Source organism: Trematomus bernacchii, unplaced genomic scaffold (genome assembly GCF_902827165.1).
Source record: "Trematomus bernacchii unplaced genomic scaffold, fTreBer1.1, whole genome shotgun sequence".
Taxonomy (NCBI): Eukaryota; Metazoa; Chordata; class Actinopteri; order Perciformes; family Nototheniidae; genus Trematomus; species Trematomus bernacchii.
The window spans coordinates 6,140,586-6,162,321 of NW_022987588.1; the positions used below are offsets into that span (position 1 = coordinate 6,140,586).

At 40.1% G+C, this 21,736-nt stretch overlaps 2 protein-coding genes across 2 annotated transcripts in view; both read left to right on the plus strand.

Annotated features, from left to right (window-relative positions):
- The first annotated feature begins 301 nt into the window (after positions 1-301).
- On the plus strand, positions 302-5,258 carry creg2 (cellular repressor of E1A-stimulated genes 2). The gene is made up of 4 exons (XM_034128980.1): positions 302-812; positions 2,695-2,864; positions 3,562-3,675; positions 4,725-5,258. Exons 1-4 carry the CDS (start codon positions 387-389, stop codon positions 4,864-4,866), a joined length of 852 nt encoding a protein of 283 aa, XP_033984871.1. The 5' UTR covers positions 302-386; the 3' UTR covers positions 4,867-5,258.
- Positions 5,259-7,291: 2,033 nt separating this feature from the next.
- The window catches only part of mgat4a (alpha-1,3-mannosyl-glycoprotein 4-beta-N-acetylglucosaminyltransferase A), a 41,572-nt gene continuing 27,127 nt past the window's right edge, over positions 7,292-21,736 (plus strand). Inside the window, exon 1 of the mRNA XM_034128944.1 lies at positions 7,292-7,776. Coding sequence (XP_033984835.1) covers positions 7,683-7,776 — 94 coding nt within the window. The 5' untranslated portion in view covers positions 7,292-7,682. The remainder of the gene's footprint in view (positions 7,777-21,736) is intronic.

Sequence of the window (21,736 nt, forward strand, 5' to 3'; positions counted from 1 at the left end):
TATATGATTCTGAAATAGGCCATTACTCTGAAAAAGTTATTTTAAAGTATATTTTGATACCAATACTTGGATTGTATGGTTTTGAATGCAGGATTTATACTTGAACTCGAGTCTTTTTTTCAACAATATTGCATTGTTTCTTCTCTAGGCTACTTTTTCCACCAATGCATACAGATAATAATTGGAGATATCAGACAGTTGTCAGTTATTTTATCATTCTGAAAATGTGTATTGCTTCTAAATTCATGTTTGTCAGAAGGGGTCGCTACAGCTGCTCTCTGTTGTGAAATATCCTTGAGTTACGAAAGATAGCACCATGGATGTATAAGGACCCACACGTGAAGTTGTAAACAAACGAGCGGCCATAGTCAGATCTCGGTACTAGTATGAGGGTCCCTTACTTTCCCCTGGTGGTGTTGGCCAGCGTCCTGTGTCTGAGTCGCAGCTACACACTGCGGAGCTCCGTGTCCTGGGTCGTCTCCTCCAACGACGTGGTGGAGGAAGCGGACCTGTCGGAGGAGGAGGTCGCCCCGGCGCTGCTGGTGGACGGAGCCGGGCTGTGGAAGCAGGCTTACCCGGCCTCTAACGTCCTGGGAGACGGCGTGGAGAGCCCCCGGGAGCTGGCCGAGCCGGAGACCGACAATGTGGCGCAGTTGTCCTCCTCTCGGCTGTTCTCATACCGGCTGGAGAAGGTGCAGCAGGCCGGGAGCAGCAGCGGGCCTCCTCCGCACCAGGAGACGGCCAGGACGGCCAGATATATAGCCCACAACAGCGACTGGGGTCATTTGGCCACCATTTCCACTCAGGACAAGGTACACAGGGGGAGTTCTCTCAAGTCATTGCTAAATTAACCAATGTTTTACCGTATTTAAACTAGGTTTAGTTAAGCAATAGGCTATGCTAAAAAAATATTATTATAATAAACTTAAGTGAAAGTAGAGTTAGGGTTGTCGAAAACGTTTTACAAGTAAATGAGGTCCATAGTAAGCTACATTTATTCAAGTAGACTACTGTAATAATATACTCAGATTCTGTACTTAAGTAAAATACCAGAGTGTAGGAATACTCTGTTATGGGTGAAAGTCCTGCAATCAATTGTATTCCATTCCATTTCTATGTTATATTTGACTATTTTTATTTTTTATTATTTCTTGTTCTCTGTCTGTGATTGTTGTTTTACTTTTATGTATTCACCATTACATCAAATCAAATTCCTCCTACATGTCAACCTACCTGGTAATACACCTGTATTACTTAAAGTACCAAAAGTAAAAGTTCTCAATTTCCAGATTGGCATATTTCAGAATAATATTATATGTTTTGATTCTAATCATTGATTAATTTAAGTGTTATCATAGCCTGTAAAGGTGCAGCTAATTGTATTAACTTTGTTTACTTTTTGTTGTTGTGAAAGTAACTCCAGGTCTAACTCAAGTCTTATTTAAGAGTTGATTATATCTCGCACCATTAATCAAAATCTGTCTCAAGTGAAAGTAGAGTGAGTGTTGTAGCAAGAGTTTTGCAAGTACTGAGGTCGTGTTGTAGAGGGCAAATACATTTACTCAAGTATACCCAGATACATTTTGAAGAGCTTTTCTTGAGTATTTCTATTGTAATTTGCACTTCTACTTCTCAATATAATATTTTACTCGACTACTTTTAGATGACATATGTGGTAACTTTCAGGTTTAAATGCAACATTCAAATAAACCAAGCAGTATGTTAACAACCTGGTATTAGCTCTTCTTTTACCAGCTGCAACATAAGTTAAATATGAAATATAATGAAGAATTGTTATATATTTCAAGCCCTACAACACCTTACATGTGTTTTTAGTTATGTGGCTGATTGTGTTGGAGCAGTTCAGTTGTGCAAAGCTATGCTGTGATATATGAAAGGTCACTATGTGTACCCATGACAATGATACAGTTTGAACTTGTCTAACAATAACATTGAGAAGAAAGCCCTGAGTTTTTTTTAAATCTTGCACATAGCATGGAACAAAACATAAACTGTCAGGAACTTGGGGGCTCCATACTTTTAACATACTAAAGAGATTATTATGCATAATGTTGCTACAGTAAACCCGGGCGCTGTACAATAGCTGCCCACTGCTCCTAGTACTAGACTCCTGGTACTAGGATGGGTTAAATGCAGAGGCCAAATGTCACTGTGTGTGCTGTGTGCTCTGCATGTGTGACCATTAAAGAGGGGTTTCATCCCTCCGCTTCTATTCTATTAATACAGGAATACTTTGTTTAAGTGTTTGTACATTGAGTTACTAAGTAAAGGATCTGAGTACTTCTTCCACTACAACTCGGGTCATATGAGTCCATGTCGCTCTAAATTGTGTATCCAAAATGTTTCTGATTTTGATTAAGCATGTTCTATTTCTTACTGAGTTTAAATGTTGTTTAAGGTCGTCTATGAAATTCCTGTGGGGAAATACTGAACCCTTTATTCATTCAGTAATATTTTGGCCAAAAATATTTGAAATGTATGTGCTCAAAGTTAAGACATGCTCAAGGTCCAAAAATATTTGGTCGATATTGTTTATCATATCATGAGGACATGACCCTCATTGGCAGCCACAGCTTGGTAACCACCAACCAATCTCTAATGTACTAAATTATTTTTTTCAAATCGCTTTCAAGCAATGTGTTATAATTGGTAATCTCCTACTGTTTTGCACAGATCAAAGGTCTTCCCTTCGGGAACATCTTCTCAGTGAGTGATGGACCGGGGGACAACAGCACTGGAGTCGTATATTTTTACGTTACTCCGATGGACAACACTGTATCCGACCTGAGAAGTAACCCCTTCGCTTCTCTCACATTCTCAGAGGCTGAGGGAGAATTCTGCAGGTAAGCCCCAATTTAGTAATACACCTAATAGTTTGCTAAATCCTCCTAAGGCAGAAATGAACTTGCAGGCCCCCATTAACTCCCAGTTCTTTCCCTAATGTAGGCATTATACACAATTTGTTCCTGCTTAAATACCAACTGCCCCCAAGGTTTGTTGAGTGGTTATTTGATTAACAAATTAGGAAACAAAGCACATCATTTACATAATGAAGGTCCTAAAACGTTTTATTCTAGAAAAAGGGTATTTCAGTTTCAGATAAAGGAAAAAGTACCGTGAGGACTTTATGACAGTTTCAGGTTCATCACAATAAGATGCTATATTACCATTTGGAAAATTATAGGATATTTGCCTACATCACAAAGCCTGCCAAATTATAGTTACAACTTGAACCGATGAATGAGCCTGTGATCAATATATGATGATGTCATTTGTTCATTTAACACAATTTGTTACATTTATATCTGCTTTTTTTTTTTCAAAATAAATGTATATTCTAAAGATGATTTATATCAATGATATTGGATAAATGATCATTGAATTGACACATGGATCAGGAATGATGGATCTTTACACACCTATTTAAAATTGAGCTTTAGTATCTGCTTAGTTGGTCCTTTCTGTTGCCACTAAGAGGCTCAGAAAAACTATAACCCCTATTGAGTGTTTTAATGACAACATGGTGTTCTGTGTCTCAAGGCAAATGGTGTATGATCCAGAAGATCCAAGATGTGCTCGACTCACTCTAACCGGCAAGATGGTGGATGTGGCGCCAGAGGAGCTTGTGTTTGCAAAGGAGGCAATGTTCTCAAGGTAACTTGGATGGGCCAATCCAATACTATCCAAAATCACAGGATTGGATATCTAGAAAATATAAGGAAAATCCTATGCAGTCCCTTAACCTTGACATATGGAGTCTTCATTTTATGTCCAGTATTTAAAGGTAAAGTTGTTATTTATCTGTTATGATAAGTATTTAGATGTTATTGTTTTGCACATAGTTGCACTTTGAATTAATATAAATGTTTGAATGGTGCTGAACAATCACAAATGCTGCTAAAAGTTCTGTTGGTGAACATTTTGAAAAAGTAGCAGCAGTATTGAGTCATGTTGAACGGTATGTTTCTTCCTTAAAGTGGACCTATCATGCTATATTTGAATAATATAGTGTAGGACCATACCTATATAAGGCATATTTCTACTTTTTCTTTTTCAAAATACCAAACAGATCATGCATTTTAGCCATGCCTCATTTTGCTCAATTTGACAATTTCTAGCTCTGTTTTTGCAAGGGCAGATTCTGTGAGAACAGCACCATCTACAGGCCTGGCATATGTACTACAGCGTCTCCAGCGCTTTCGAACGGCAATGGCCGTGGCTGTCTCCTCCTGATTGGTGGAGTTGGCCCAATAGCCGTAGCGCCACTGTCCTGACGTCAGGACAGTGTTCAAATCTGGATCAGTTTTTATCAGATCCGTTGCAGCCCCTTTTTTAGAGATTTGGGTATGGAGGAAAATAGAGAGGGTTGTGTTTTCTGACACTTGGTGAGTTCCCTGGAACACCGGGGACACATATTCATGTATAAAAGACGTACAAAAGTGCATTTTGCATGATAGGTCCCCTTTAAGCGAGGTCAAATATATGTATTTTTAAAGTTTAAATATGATGTTTTAAGATGAATAGTTTAAGTGCATCCTTATAAATATATGATTACATCATATGCGGTTAAAGGGGCTAAATAATGGCAGATACTCAGGTAATCCTAAATACATGTTGGCTACGTTCAGCCCTGAAATGTGGGAAAACAACACAATTGTGCACGTTTTGGCTGCTATCTTCATGTGTGGCTCTTGTTTTTTTAGACATCCTGTGATGGCAAAGTGGCCAGTGGGACACAATTGGTTCTTCATGAAGCTGGAGCTGATCCAGGTCTGGCTGCAGGACTGGGTCGGAGGCATATCACTCATTCCCCTGGAGGACTATTTTAAAGCTACACCTTTCTGAGAACATACGTCCCTCTGCATCATCAGATACACAAATTAGTACAGCTGTGTTCACTACAAATATCACTTTATAAGGGGCAAGAAGTCCCAAAGCAGCAATGTGCCATATTCTTACTTTGTCATATTTGTTGCTTTTTTAATTTGTGAAAGAGAGTGGTCTTCTTTTTCTCTTTTGCCCTTTAACTTGACCCATCACACAAAATCAGTTTTTTGTTTGGTGTGTGAATGTATTTCAAGTCATTAAGCTACTTCAATTGAATGGTCAAAATGTCCCAGCTGGGGAAAAAAGTTAAATGTAATTGAATATATTCTCTATAAGCACTGATTACTATTTTATGGGTGTGCATTAAAACATTTATGCTGTTTGAAATAAATGAATGTTAGCACACGCAATTGTGACGGTTCAAGAATGAACTCTGATCCTACATAGGCAAAATATGAAGTTTTGATACTGTGTGCATAGATAAAGCATCACAGCCTATCAATAGTGTTTTCTACCTCATAACTTGAAAATGTTTTACAATGTAGTTCTGCATGCATGCATTATTCAAGCTAAAATATGGAAAAAAAATGATCGTTGGCAACAAATATCAAATTTGGTGAAGTTAGCTTGGACAATTCACTAGCTGTGGCAGTAGTACAATAACAATTTATAGGAATTCATATGTTGAGTGTTATCTCCCAACACTTGTTACCAGAAATAATGTTTTTAAATGACAATCCTTGTATTTAAATGTGAAGATGAGGGGTAATACATGATAGTGCTGTGTTCTTAATGTAGATTTGCCAGTGCCAGTGGTTTTAAACATGCCAGATGAAGAGGATAATGCAAATTAATAGAATCCTTTGTCATTATACAGGTATACAATGAGATGAGTAGAGCTACTCCTTTTTTTAAGGTCCCATCAAAAATACAAAAACCAACAAGAGACGTACAACATTCAGGAGGAGACAACATACAAACAGCAAGCATTCATACTTCAATATGTAGATTAATGAGGTTAAAGGTCTGGCCACTAGATGACGCGCTTTATACCTCTCAAATTAAGAGTCACTGCTCTTTTATTTTAGGTATTTCAAACTAGGGTGTTGTTGCTGCTGTAGAATGGGAAGAACCTCCACCTTTTCAGAATTATTATTATTATTAATAACGACTCGAAAACAGCCCATGGCACTGTTATTGATTTTTATGCGGATTTAAAAAGCGTCCATTTCGAGTTGCCCAACAATACACGTATTGCACCACAGGTAGGCTACACTTTTTTTATTTTGAAAGTCACCACCGGAAGACCTGCTGTCACTAGTCTCATGACAGAAAGACGTTACGTTATTACCTTTATATATACAGTCTATGGTTATAACTTATTACAAAAAGCTACATGTTTTAAAAGCAGTAAAAAGGCATGAATTATATTAACTGTGAAACCAACCCTGAACAAAAATGCGAAATAGTCCCTGTTTTCTTTTCATTCTAAAACAGGAAGCTCAATTCAGTCTACTGATTAAACTGAGGTGAAAGTGAATATAGTTTCACCTTTAAAAGCAAATAAGAGCTATAATACGATGGTCCTTGGTGCTCTATCGGCTCGATTAGTTTTTAGAAACAATTGATAATTTAACGTTTTCCTCTCTCGCTGTCATAACTTTCTTAACTCATCGCTGCTGTTTGTCTTGTCAATAATCACCTGATGACGTAGCTCATCCGTTAATTTGCCGTTAAATATATGATGACAAGTATGGAAGCCACATTTCGCCAATTTGATGTAAATAATAATAATAATGTACATTATATAGTTAGAAACTTAACTTTAAATATTGACTCACTATCACAAAATGACTAATTATCAGTAAATACTGGATATTTTAAATAAATTACTATAGAGCAAAAATAACGAGTTGATATTTCAAAACAGTGAATTTTCTGATTTAGTATCAGAAAATAATTATTTAGTATCTCGACTCAAACTAAATAGAAACTAGAAGAGACAAGTCCTTACTTTGAGAACATTTCAATATTTAGAGTTTCTCATTCTTTTAAGAAAGTTTCTGACAATTTTTCGTTTCTCTGCAAAGTGAGTTTTTAGCTCCAGTTTTTAGCTCCACTGTGGAGCCTCGCGGATGGGGGTGCTGCAGCCCCCTCAGCACCACCCCTTCCCGCGTCCATGGGACATTGTATACTTTTATTTGACTGAATATGTAGATTTGTTTACATTACATTCAAAATGTCAACATGAAACAACATGTCACTTTCTCCCAAAAAAAAAGAACATATTTCTGAGTGTTATGATGAAGATGTAGCTGCTTTTATTTTTCTAGATTCATCTGTTGCCAGTTGTAACGGAATCAACGTGATTTGGGGCGTTTCCTTTCGGAGCCCTACGTCACAGCGCGACCAGCCTATCCCGGAGGACTAACCGTCACACACTCGAAATGCCTCCTGCCTGTAACTTGTAGCTAACGTCTGCCTGCATTTAAATAACATACAATGGCTAGTATCGGTAGCTAGATTGTATCTTAACCACCATGTAAACTGTCTTATCACGGAAGGCAGTAGACTAAGGACTAAGAAGGTAGTAGGACGATACAGGAGGAGCCAGTTTGACAGCCCTCCGAAAAAAACGACCCGAGAAGACGCTACCCAAGCACCCGTCTCAGCCCGGTCAACTGGAGCGTTTCGTTAACCGTTTAACACCCCCATATGCCGGCGCCTACGCCCGTCTTCACACCCTCACGCCGGAAAAGAAGCAGGGAGGGCGGCTACGGCAGCTCCGGGGTCCCCGACACTTAGCAGCCGAGGAGAGGCACCGCTGAAATGAGATGAGGCTCAGAAATGGAACTGTGGCCACTGCGATTATTTTCTTCACGTCGTTCCTCAGCCTGTCCTGGTACTCAGCGTGGCAGAATGGCAAAGGTAGGTTTGTGTTATGTCATTGCAGTTATCACATAGGGTGTAATTTGTGTATTTTTTTTTTTTTAGTAAGGCCTCGTTAACAAACTGGTAGACCAAAAGCTGGTCCACCACCACCACCAGCAGCAGCAGCATGCCATAGGACAGCAGGTGTTACCTCAGAAGTCATCCGGTTTTAAACTGCTAGATTTGTACTAAGAGCTACAATATTTCTTACATTGTCGTTGTGCACATGCATTACACAAGGGGCAGCTATTTATAATTGTTGGTCTCATTAATGTCATTCGTGTGCATTGTTTTGAAAAAGGGGTTTCTTCACCACTTGGGTAGCCTACCAGAGGTGTACTCATACCTTTTGAAAGTAGCAATACTACATTGTAAAAAATCTCTGTTACAAGTCCTGCATTCAAAATGTCACTCAAGTAAAAGGGACAAAGTATTGGCATAAAAAAAAATATAGTATGGCATATCGGATTAAAAAAAAATATATATTTTTTGTATTATGATTATTAATGTTGGACTTGGTCAGGGTGGGGATTTAAATTACTTTATATACTGCTGAGTATCATAACCTATAATAATACATAATGATTTATTGGATGATTTATATTCAGTATTATAAATCCATACCAGCAAAGTAACTAGTCACTCAAATTAAAAAATAAATGTAGTGGAGTAAAAAAAGTAAAAAATGGTCTCCAACATGTGGTAAGGTATAAGTATAAAGTAGCATAACATGAAAGTATTCAAGTGGAGTACAAGTACCTCAAAATGGTACTTATTACAGTACTTGAGTAAGTTACATTCCAACACTGTAGCCTACCGAAGCGTCTTCACACTTTGACAGCATGGCAGATGATGTGGTCCATCTCTCATCTCCACTCTCTGCTATCCAACCTCCAATCAGTCAGCCATCATTTAGTATGTCAGCACCAGCTTAAAGGAAAAGCACTTGCAACGCTTCGTAATAGTATCACCATTCAATTCCTTTCACTTCCCTTAATAACATGTTTTTTATTTGATTATTATCCATATTTCTCTACATGTAAAAACATCTGGGCTATGGATAATTACACAAGTGTCCTTAGTTGCCAGGGTTAAACAAATCCATGTGGGAGGGTAATGGGCCTTACACTGACTTGTTATCAGCAGAGTGTAAATAATTGCAGCCTTTAGATACATTCCAAGCCAAGGCTTCATGTTGTGATCACGGTGGAGCTTATCAGCTTGATGAAATATTTTCCTTTTAATAAGAGTCCAATGAGTCCCACTGCACTAGGCCATGGCTTGATGAAAGTGTGTGTGTGCTAAGCAAAGGTCAAGCGACGATGTCCTCTGTTCTGTGTGCTTCCCCTGTTGAAACAGTTCAGTATCGTAGTTGGGACGGATATTAAAAGCAAACCCTTTTGTTCATTTTGTTGTCACAACTCACAAGATACAAACTTAAAGGTCCCATGTCATGCTTTTCTGGTTATTACCCGTCCCCTTGTGTGTTATGTAGCTTTTTATGCATGTGAACGGTCTGCAGAGTCACAAACCCTCAAAGTACACCCTGTAGCGAGTAAAACTCAAACACAGAAAAGACCTGTCTATGCTGCCCCAGAACGCCTCGTTGGGGATTTCTCTTTTTCCATCGTTTACTTCTTGGGTATAGTGACGTAACGTAACGGCTCCGCAGATTGGTCCAAATTGACCAATCCGCGGAGCCGTTACGCTACGTCCACGGAGCCGTTGCGTTTGGACCAATCCGCGGACTTCCTCACACACACACTCGGCGGGACGTTGCGAGGCTCGCTGCTGCGTGGAGCGGGACACTGTGAGCTGGCTCACTGGTGTGGGGTCGGCGAGACACCGCGGAACTCAGCCTGGGCACACACACAAACTCCCAGCCAGGCTGCGGGTGTGTGTGTGTGCCCAGGCTGAGTTTCGCGGTGTCTCGCTGTCTCGCAGACGGCCACTGGGCTCACAGGGAGGGGGGGGGCAGGAGCTCCAACAAGCCGTTTAGGACAGAGAGTGAATACACATACTATACAGAGATGCTGTATGAGAAACCAATGTGAGTTTGGAAAATTGCACAATATAAATGTATTTTAGTATACCTCAACAATGGAATTATGATCAGTAGAAATGGCCATGACATGGGACCTTTAATAACTTTGGCTCTCAAGTTTTCCGTAAGAACCCTTTATCTGTACTTTACATTTTCTCTACAGTTGATGATATTGTAAGAAGGTGAAATGTAGAATTTTGTAAGCATTAAGATGTGCAGGTATATTCTTTAATCTACTAATCATAAAGGAGAACAACATTGAGAATATGGGCATTTAACTTGCATTTTGACCTCAATTTGTACGTATCAGGAGGATATAGAAGACCCTGACCCTAACTCTCAAGGAGGGTCAAAGGGCCATTTTGACAGCAGCAGAAATTTTGATTTGTGATAACAGGGCAATCACAGGTGGCAATAATTACATTAACAATGGCTTTGTTGTGACCAAGTGTCCCTGTAAGCCATGTGTGACAGTGAGCCATCATTCACAAGGACCCTGAAACTGAAGCAAAGATGAAATTCATCCCCTATCAACTTTATTATTTACCCAATTGCTGTCCCTATGGTGACATGTCTAATGGCGCGTTTCCACTACAGCCCGCAGCCCGGTTTAAGAGGGCTGTGACGTCAGCGGCCCGTCTTTGGTTGCGTTTCCACTTGGCCTAGTACCGGCCGGCGGGTCCTAATTCACAGTTTTTCTGGCCTCATAAAATCGTGGGGCCAGGGCCAGAGACAACGAGGCTGAGTCGGGCTGAGTATGCTAAACTAGAGAGAGCGTCGCTGGCAAGGGGGCAACAACTACAACAAGATGGACATATTTGACCGTGATTTAATTGTAATACACGTTTCAAAATGATGCCGAAGTAACAACATACTGATACCGGTTAGTAAAAACCATGAATTAATGCTTTGTCAAGTCTGCAGACAGACGGCAGGGGAAAAACCTTTTAAAATGCTTGTTTTCTAAATGGAGATTGGCTAAGCTAACGCAGTATATGCTCCGACCGTCCACACTCACAACAACGGCCTATACAGACATAAATAAAGCAGCGACTGTATTCACCATGACACAGGCAGTCTGTGGTTTGTACTTGTTTAACTTTTGTCTAGTTTCTGAACATATATGAGGAGCTGTGTGCTCTGAGTGCTAACAGCTAACGGCTGTGTTGTTTTTCTGGGGTCCTCTGAAGATCACGTCACGGCTCCGCCTACACTGCGTTACTATAGATACTGCCCCAGTTCCTAAACTGTAATGGAAATGCGCCATAAAGTGAGCCAGTCCTAACGAGGCCCAGCCATACCGAGCGGGGCCGAGCGAGGCCGTGTAGTGGAAACGCGGCATAAGTCCTAAGTGAAAAAGGACACCATAGCTGCTAAAGAAGTCAATGCTTGCCTGTATGGTGGCTCAGAGAGCTCAACACACGTCTGCAACTTAAGAAAACTTAAGCAAATAAAGAAGACATGAGCAAATGAAAGGAAAGAGGATTTCTCTCTATTGGATCACATATTAAAAGACTGGGATCATGATCCTGATTGGGACATCCCTAACAAAACATATGTTTTACTTGCATGCTGCCTTTCTGTTGACAACACATTTTGTATTTAACTGGGCAGCACAGTCTTGCTGCTGATACAATAAGACAACAGGTCATACATAACCCAACTAACGGCACAAGGGAAGTGTCCTTCGAATGCCAAAAATGATCTATTTGTGAAGGTCTAAATATCACTGGCTTTTTAGATGGTAAATGGAAGTAAAATACACATGGTTTGAGGATCTTTTTAAACATCCATAGGCGCGTTCACACCAAGTACTTTGCCGTATTTAGTGCCGGCACTCAGTGCCCTGGCACTTATAACCCCAGGGCATTTAGTACAGATCGCGTTCACACCGGAGTACTTTTCCCTGAGGGAAGATTACGCAAATGAGCCGCTGACGTTACTTCGTCTTCTACTTTGGGTTTACTGGCAGGCCGCAAACAACTTCACAACGTATACTGCCACCCGGAGTCCCCGGCCGGAAGTCCCCGGAGTTGCGGACTGGCTTCAGTAGAAGATGCTGGGATTCCCAGCAGCTTCTACTGCCTTCTGAGTAAATCGCCAGAACGCCGACACCTCCTCATCTCCACCGCTCCCATGTTTTATTTTGTGTTGCCATAAGTTAGTCTCTCTGCGTTTGTGCACTGGGCGAATGCTAATGCTAATAATGCTAATGCGAGGTTAATACAATGGCGGCTCTAAAAAACATTTCAGAGTTGTACGGGGCGTGGTTTGCAATTCGCCGAGCCAATCAGAACTGGGGCACTTTTATCCCCCAGGAAAGTACCATCTCTCAGCAGGCACTAAAAATGGGGGTAAAAGTTCCCGAGATTAAGTGCTCTTTTTGGTGTGAACGCGACATAAGGGGTACTAACGGAACTAAACATGAAAAGTACGGTGAAAAGTATTCTGTATTTGTTTGTACTCCTCTTGTTACTTCATGTCACATGAGTATTGACAATTTAGTAAACCTGCTTCTTAATTTGACTGCGTTTCTTTATTTTCAGAATTTCTTTCCTTAATGCCGGAAGTGTGTTGACAGCAGAGTTCCCGTTAGCCGGTAATTACCGGACAATGACCGGTAAAATATGCTGAAGTCCGGCAAATCTAAATCTCTCCGGTCAAAATGTCCGGTCAAAATAATTTTCCCTTAGCGCAATACCGCATCAGTTGCGCCACTTATGTGACAGACAAGAATAGTATGTGACAGACAAAAGAGTATGTGACAGACAAAAATTGTCAATTCTAATGTCTAACACTTAATGTGGAGAAAGAGATGTCCTGTATGGGTTGATTGTGCGTTGATCTGTTGGTAATGCCTCGGGGTTCCGGTGGGCATGTAAACAAATGCATAATGCTGCGCTATACTTTGTGGCCTCATCCGGTTGCATAGCGACGCTTATTGTTTAGGTGTCTTTTAACAAGCAGGTAGTCATATCATTAGCTAGAACTAGCTAGATCTGATCGATATGGACATAAATGCGAGTAAAGTCTAATCTGACAGGAGAGAGAGATCGGCTGCTGCTGACGAGTCGACACGCAGCTCTGCATGATCCCCTGCAGCGGCGAGCAGAGCAAAACACACTTCAGGTTAGAAAATCACACGTAGCTATTTTAATTACCTCTCAAACTACCTAAACTAGTTATAGATATGTTTAGTTTTACTGTCGGGTCACTCATTACTGGATCCGCGAGCTGCATGATACTGACGGGCTGTCAGGAGAAGGAGAGAGCGCTCCGTTTATTATTCCCGCGTTTTTGTAAATTACTGTACACTTTTGAATAATGTAGTTAATCTACTATAATTAGTTTGTTTAATGTCGAATCATATCAATTTGTTTTAAAGCTCAATAAATAACAAAGAAGACCTTTAACCGGCACTTATCTAATTTTGTCCGGAAGATTTCAACTTTAACGGACATGTTGACCGGCAAAAAAATATTCTAACGGGAACTCTGGTTGACAGACTCATTTGTTTATGTTTGCAAATCTATTTGTTTAATCAAATGTTGGTGTAAGTTTCAACAACAGAAGGTATCAAATGTTTGTGTTTTTGGGTTAAGCAGGCTCAGAGAGCAGAAAGGAAGATCTCTTTTTGGCCTTTTAGTAAAAGCTAGAGTATTGATTTATTCCATAAACTCTGGGCGGGCAGGAAAGCATTGGTCTTGTGATGGCCACAGATATAAATAGCTCATTTTGTGCTGAAAAGATGCATTATTTGTGCACAATGCTTTTTTCTCTCCTTTTGTTAAAGAGATCACATGTAACTCTCTTAAAGACTTCTGTCATAGGTCTGGTATACATGCGATTTACTAGCATGCTTGTAGAAAATTATTTTGTCACTTCAAGATGGCTGGAGCCTAGGGTTGCATATCGTTGACTTTTTTACGATACCGATACCGATACCACTCAACGATACCGATACATATAGTGATACTCATGTTGCATAAGGTGAACATTTAATCATCCCCCAATTACCCCCATGAAGCGCTTTATGATATAGTTAACATGTCAAATTAATATTAAATTCAATTGTGGGACTTGGACCTTTTAGTACTGAACAAACAATGAAAAACATGTTATCTATGAAGAAAACAGATTCTGCAATATCATTTATAACAACCATCAGGCGTGAATAGTACATCTTGTCAATGCAAAAAGAAAATAGCACCAGTATCAATATTCAACCTGAGATTCGACTGACCAGAGAACACATAAAGGATCATGAGATCTCGGCATTGCACATAAAACAAATAGCATCATTCAAATCAACATTTGCCTGATGAAAGAAAACAAATCCCATCACAGTTCAGTTTTGTGCATATCTGCTCTCTCTGGATCCAAACGGGCCCTTTCACAGCGTAGGATATCACCTGCTGAATTGAACCCTCTCTCGCTTGGCACGCTGCTTCCCTGAACACAAAGGTACTTGGTTGCCATACGAGACAGCATTGGTTGCAGGATGGATGTGTTGCCACCTTTCCCAGAAATAAACTTCTTGCAGTGGTTACAGACCCCACCATTCAGACTGGCAGTGGTTACAGACCCCACCATTCAGACTGGCAGTGGTTACAGACCCCACCATTCAGACTGGCAGTGGTTACAGACCCCACCATTCAGACTGGCAGACATATGCAGCCACACTAGATTTTCTAAATAAGAACCACACTCCACAGTGACTCGTTTGCGGAGTTTCACGGTGAAATTGACATCGTAATTTCAACGGTTTGGGCGCGAGTTTAAGGATATTACGCCTCACTTTTATAAAAATTAAAAAAAAAGTATCGAAAACCGGATCTGATTTCGGTACGGTATACCGTAGCCGCCAGTAACCGGTATTTCGGTAATACCGGGTACCGGTATGCACCCCTACTGGAGCCAATATCAATCTAGCGTCAGCCTGTATTTAAGCATAATAAAAAACCTATGAACCCCCAGGCTCACTAACGGTAGGCTTTACCTGCATGACAAGCTGAACTCGTAATCTTGCACTGGCTCCTTGATTCTGCTGTGATGTTTCTTATATTTAAATACAGCTTTTATGTCTTTCTTTTTTCCTCATTTCTATAGAAGCTTTTTTGTGTGTCACATCATTTTTCCCTGCAGTTAGATGGCTCCTCCTCTTGATACTGCCCAGCGTGGGTGTTTAGAGGCTGCTTGGCCTCAGGCATGGAGTGATTCTGAAAATGAACATTTCTAAACCGGTTCCACTTATGCACAACTCGTCTCAGCTGTCGTATTCTAAAAGACAGTTGTTTGGGGGCTATTGGGGTGAAGAGGTAACCTTTGGCAACGTTTTTAATTTTGTTTATTTTTTGCCTAACCCTTTTGCTTCCGACAGCCTGTTTGTTCCTGGTCTCTCGACCGCTGTGAATGAGAGCTGTGGCAGTCAGCTGTCCAAACACTCCACGTTGAAAGACTCTCCAGAGTGTGTACTTCTCTGTCAGAATCCGCCTCATCCCCCGGTGAGAGCTGGCTCTCTGGTATCTCCCTGGTTACATCTCTAAAAGACCTTAGCAAAAGAGCTTTGAATACAGGGTAGATATGAATAATGATGACGGGGTTTGAGATAAGATTCCACAAGTTCTTTCACAATATCACAAAATAACACCACACAATCACCAGGAACGGCCTCCTGATGATAAATTAATCTGGTGACACGGCAAACATTGATTAATGACCTTGTATGATGTCAACCTTTTGTGAAAGAAATGCTTAAAAAAACACATTGCTTTTAAAAAATCTTCCCTGTTTAAATGTATTTTCTTTTATTATAAAATAAAGAGTTAGGGCTGCAACAAATGATTACTTTCAATATATATTAATCTGCCAATTGTCTTGATTAATAGATAAATACTTATCTTTAGAAACAAATCTAAATATGTCACTCAGTTGTGTTTTAAATGTCTTGTTTCATCAGACCAAACCCATATATATTCAGTTTAATATGGTATAACTCTGCATATTTAGAATGTTTTTGTTTAAAAGATTACTTTATCTCTAGCTCTATTTAGAGTTACTTTTTTTATTCAGGAAGTCTAGTTGAATTATTATCTATTTGACATGAAATGTCATAGATGCTGCGTATCACAGTGCACTGAGATTTGTGACAAACTGTAAAGCATTAACTCATCACTGTACCCTGTATGCAAGGGCTGGTCTGCCTTCACTAACTGTACGGAGGCTCAGTCACTGGTACATTTTTATATACAAAGCCATGTTAGGGAAACTTCCATCCTACATCTGCTCCCTGATCTCACGGCGAATTGTAAGTGGCTACTGCCTGAGATCGCATGCTGTGGTTTTATTAAATGTGCCAACTGCTAGGACTGTCTTAGGGAAGATAGCATTTAGATGCTCAGCTCCACTGTCCTGGAATAGTCTGCAATTAAAATGGAAACTGAGCAATCTGGTGCCACTAAATGTTTTTAAAGCTCGGTTGGATGCTACTCAATCGGAAGCTGTTGGTACCTGTGCATGTGGATAGTTATGTAAATTGTAATCCCTGTAATGCTACTGTATGATGTCCTTTTTGTTGTTCTGTTTATGTTTTTAATGTTTCATGTGGAACCTACTTGAGCAGGTCTCCCTTGAAAAAGAGATCAATGATCTCAATGGGATACAACCTGGATAAATAAAGGTTTGAAATGAAATGAAAGACCTGTGGGATGTCAGATTTAGTATCAATGTACTGATCTGGGAGTGCCAATATTATTCTGTGGTAAGTTTAAAGGAATGTCAGATGAGAGTCAGCTGACAGTCATCTGAGCTTTGAATCCCTTTTGTTATGAGGTTGCCAACATTTGGTCCTTTGTTCAACTAATGATTTATAAGGCAAGACAATAACAGTCCTTATGAGTCTTCTTACAATGCTGTATTAAGAAAAAAAGGTTTGTTTTATCAAACAGAGTCTGTCATCTTTAATAGAACTTGCAAATCTCTATATTTTTTATAAACTTAACACAAAAATTAAGGAAATTAGTTTTTGGTAGATTATTTCTTTGTTGTAACAATGCTTATTGGCAATACATCTTATACCGTTGGAAAGCCTGTTTCTTTACCTTTCAAATGGTGCCACATTTGTGACGAACATGCATTTGTGGGATGAGCAGCAGAGCTGAGTATGTGGGTTTTGCCCATGAAAAATTTGACAAATCTCCTCTGCCAATGCCAAACAGCAATCATCTAATCCACCAAACGAAACCAAACAAGTCAACAGAAAAAAGCTGTAAGGCATTGGCAAATGTATGTTCGTCACAAATGTGGCACCATTTGAAAGGTAAGAAAACAGGCTTTCCAACAGTATAAGATTTATTGCCAAAACGCATTGTTACAACACAAATGTCCTTACTTTTTGTTTTAAGTTTAGATGTAGTGGATGTTTTTATGGGTAATGTGCTTATAATAATACAAACAAGGACAATAATACTATTATTGTGTTCTCTGTACATACCAGCTATGGCTTGAGAATGCTCCAAGGTAGGTGCTTATTGTTTTAGCAGATTTGCTGAGAGTTACAGTAATAGTCACCAAGCAGAAAAAAACACTTCCGTTTTGCAAATGGGACTTCCTCCTAGCCGTGCCTTTCTTGAAACTATGCATTCCCCTTCCTCTATGTTTAAACGCATGGTTTCTCTTCCATCATCACATCATCCCAAACACAATGGGCCAAAAATAGCACGAGTGATTGCTGTAAAGAAGGCAAACTGTTTGGAGGATAAGGAAGGTGTTAGGACAGATACATGGTTTATTTAGTAGGCTAGATAGAGAGAATAGAGCTTGCCCATTGTGTTTTCTCATCTGCCGATTCTGGCTGTTTATGTGTGTGTGTATACATTTAGTTTGTGCACTGGGAGGGAAGGCAGTCTGCCAGACAACTCCTAAGTGGCCTGGAAGGAGGAAGGGATTAGAAAGGCCAAATCTTAAAAGAGAGAGGATGAGAAGAGCCTCAGGTGGGATGTTAGGTGGAGAGAAAGGATGAGAGTGCTGACAAGGCAGTGGGACCTTGGGATAAGTAATTTTTTCTGTATTTTGTACCCTGCTTAGCCACACACACACAAATACACACATCTCTTTATCCCCAACTGCCCTCCAAACAGGAATAGGCGTCTTCAGCTGTTAGTCAGTCAACTATCATCGTTGCTTCCCCCCCCTCGTGATTCAGCTCACTTCCTGTATCCCACACTGCAAAACATGCATTCATTCATTCATTCAAGCATGTTGCTTCTCTTTTTATGGACCAACTTCCCAGACAGAACACAACTTCTCTTCAGTGTGAGTGAGAGATGCTGATTGTTTGGGCTCTGCCTGCTCTCTGTTGATCCATCTGGTTTTACACAAGGAGCAGTTTGTACATATCCATACAGGCAGTGTGTGCTCAAGGTGATGGCGTTTTCATTGACCAAAAACCACAAGTTTACAAGTTAAGGGCCATATTTATTTTACAGTAATTCATACAGAAAGTACACACAGAACCTCATTGATATAGAAAGATGCCAAGACGTTTTCACATGAATCCTCGTGGCCGGTTTTTAGTTTAAGGGCAGATTTATCCCTGTTTCTTACCGCCGCTGCTAATCACATTGCTCTGTAATCATTTCATATTACCATACTGATATAAATCACTGTCACATTCATTCTTTAAAAAATGTACCCACTGAACCCAGCGCTTAGACTTCAAGAACCAGAAATATCAGTTGAATAGATAGAATAGAATAGAATAGGGAGGGATGAAACCCTCTTTAATGGTCACACATGCAGAGCACACAGCACACACAGTGAAATTTGGCCTCTGCTTTTAACCCATCCTAGTACAAGGAGTCTAGTACTAGGAGCAGTGGGCAGCTATTGTACAGCGCCCGGGGAGCAATGGGAGTGGGGGGGAAGGGGGGTGTCCGGTGCCTTGCTCAAGGGCACCACGGCAGGGCAGGAGGTGAACTGGGACCTCTCCAAGTAGAAGTCCACACTCCATATTTAGGTCTGGTCGGGGACTTGAACCAGCGACCCTACGGCTCCCAGTCCAAGCCCCTACTGACTGAGCCACTGCCGGACATACAGATTGAATACAGATACATTAGTTTTTTGGAAACAATGACAGATAGAGAAAGGGCTGCAAATACACATTGTTATTATCTATCTGTCAGCTATTATATTTATTAACTTATTAATTATTTAGCTTTCAGAATGATGGATTACATGGCCATTTGTGACATTTTATGTATTTATTTTTTAATATAGAGTTATTTAGTTTTCATCAATGAAAAACAAAAGTATAAAATCCTCATATTAAAGAGGCGGGAAATCCTTTAAAAAAAATTGTTTTATAATGAATTTAACCAATTAATATATTAAGTGATTATCAACATTTTTGCAAATAATGTCCTATCAATCAACTGAGCAGTAAGTGGACTAAGTGTCTCAGCTCTAAAAGGAGTTTTTATAGTGGACTCTCTGGACTCCCAATGGATTTCATTATCGATTGATTGTTGACATTCCAGAAAGTGGAGCTTCCAAAAAAAAAGAGTCTGGCTGATAGCAGTCCTACAGGAGCCAAGTGGAGTTAGAGAGTGGAGGTATGCAGAGCGGGTCTGCTCTCTGCTCAGTGCTGTCAGACAGCATTCCCTGCCACAGAGACACACATTCAGTCTGCAGGAGCTTATCATCATGACCCACTGCACAGTAAAAGAAGATGAGTGGGTGGAGGTCAGAAGAAACAATGAGCCCATAGTGAGGAAGCAAACTGCATCTAGGCCTCTAGGTTGGAGAGTTCTAGGTTGGAGAGTTGCCAGGAACCAGAGGGAAATATTGGTCCGGCTTCTAATGATAACACTTTACTTCTTGACCCCACAACCCTTTCACTTTACTTTAAAGAAGAGGTAAAAGGTTTGTGGTGTATCGCCAAGAAAAAAGACAGGATGAGATAAAGGTGTGCGTTTTCTCTTTTCTGCAAACTACACAGAACCGTTCAGGGAGTATCACCCGCCTACTCATGGATCGACTTGCACTTTTCCTCAGGAAAATATCGCCAAAAATCAATACTACTACTGTGTGTGTGTGCAGTGTGCAATATCAGTTGTGTGTGTGGGCGTGCTTGTTTTTCTTTTCTGTGTGAAGATAAGCGTTTCATGATTTAGACACAGTGAGACTGTTAAACCAAAAATGTTGAACTTGAACCGATACTCGCCAAAATACTAATTCTTATTTTTTCTATTGTACCATATGTCGACGTGTTAAAATCCGATAGGACGCAGTAAACTCACTATTGTAAACAAAACAATCCCGTGTTAAAGTTGACTGGAGGATAGCTACCGTTAGCCTTTGATGTTTGCTGTTAGCAGCTAGCTGTTAGCTCTTTAGCTAATCTTTGGCCCAGGAACATCATGTTAGAGAGGGAATAAAGACCTGTCACACTTCATATATGACTGTGGTTATGAATAAATAATTAGTACTAATGTCCGTTTGTCTCCATAAGTCATGTAAGGCAATTGCGGCGACATCTGAATACTTTTACATCCGCTCCCTAAATGAGAGCAAATCCAATATATATATATATATATATATATATATATATAACCATTTCTCTTTTTTTCCAATCAATCTGTAGTTCATGTGTTGCACCATCTGCCCTACTTAACCCACAACGGCCTTCTTAAATGCTTTGTGTTGCAACTAGCAGCTGCAGTGAAGAAACCATGTGGCCAGCAGGTGCACCGCTGGACATAGGAGTCTGGCAGGTGGATTCTGTAGTTAGATGTCAAAGAAAAGGCTCAATGATGTGGAATCTTTTCAGCAACCAAACCAGTTTGATGACTGTTACATTTGAGTTTCGATTTTTCAGTCTAATGTAAATAGGTTGAAGTGCTTTTGAGGTCAATCGGCTTTTTCAGGACACGGAGACAGTCTGCTGAGATTGAGATTTGGGCAAAAGGCATTTGACAAATGGGAGATTTGGCAAAGGGCCCGATTCAGAGTTGAAATAAGGTGCATTAAAATGACAAGCAGTTTCAGGTAATGTAAACTCAGCATGATCATCTTAGCTAAACACCCAATGCCTTTTATAGAAACACAAATTCAAAGTATTTTTATATATACAGGAACATAGTGGCATCAACATTTCCAAGTAAATTGAATTCTCTTTACATTTTGGATTCCTCATAAGCCACTTTCATCAGCCTGTGTATTTTGATGGTAACAGTTTTTGCTAGAATGCTCCAGTAAATGATTCACTAGCTCTTCTGTAGTTCTTTGCTTTGACACTTTGCTCCCATCCTTGCCAGGTCTTTTGGGACTCAGGTCTAGACTTAGAAAATCCCTGATCACACCAGTTTATAATAACATTTCAACTTTGCCTCTCAAGGAAAACTTGAGATTTGTGATAATGGGCTTTATAGATAAAATCGACTTGACTTGTTACCTCCAAACATCAGTAGACAAAAATTAAATCCATGTCTACAGTGGGACTGTTTTTAAAACACCTGGAGTCGCTTTTACAAAGATATTTCTTGTCTTTAATGTGTTCTTAATATTGCTCTTTTATGCCTACAAATGTATTACGTGTAATAACGAAATGTTGTTAAATTCTGACACTGCTGTTTGGTCAACAATGATTTTTAGCTTGGAAAAAGTCTCAATTTACCCAGAATTCATTAGTCACTGTCAGGAACGAGACAGTTTGTGCAACAGTAGGCTTAAAGGTAGGGTAGGTAAGAATGGAGAAACCAGCATGAGTGCGCTAGAATTTGAAACTACGCAGCCGAAAAAAATCTGCCCCTTCCTTCAGACTTCCTTACAGAGCCCCTCCTCCAACACACACGAACGCGCACATGACCAATGAGGGCACGAGATAAGTTTGTGCACGAGATGGAAGGCTGACAG

Excerpts from the sequence above, each read along its gene's own strand:
- creg2 (XM_034128980.1), top strand. The coding sequence starts at position 387 with ATGAGGGTCCCTTACTTTCCCCTGGTGGTGTTGGCCAGCGTCCTGTGT. Across the intron at positions 813-2,694 it reads CCATTTCCACTCAGGACAAG|ATCAAAGGTCTTCCCTTCGG; the intron begins GTACACAGGGGG and ends TGTTTTGCACAG. Across the intron at positions 2,865-3,561 it reads GCTGAGGGAGAATTCTGCAG|GCAAATGGTGTATGATCCAG; the intron begins GTAAGCCCCAAT and ends CTGTGTCTCAAG.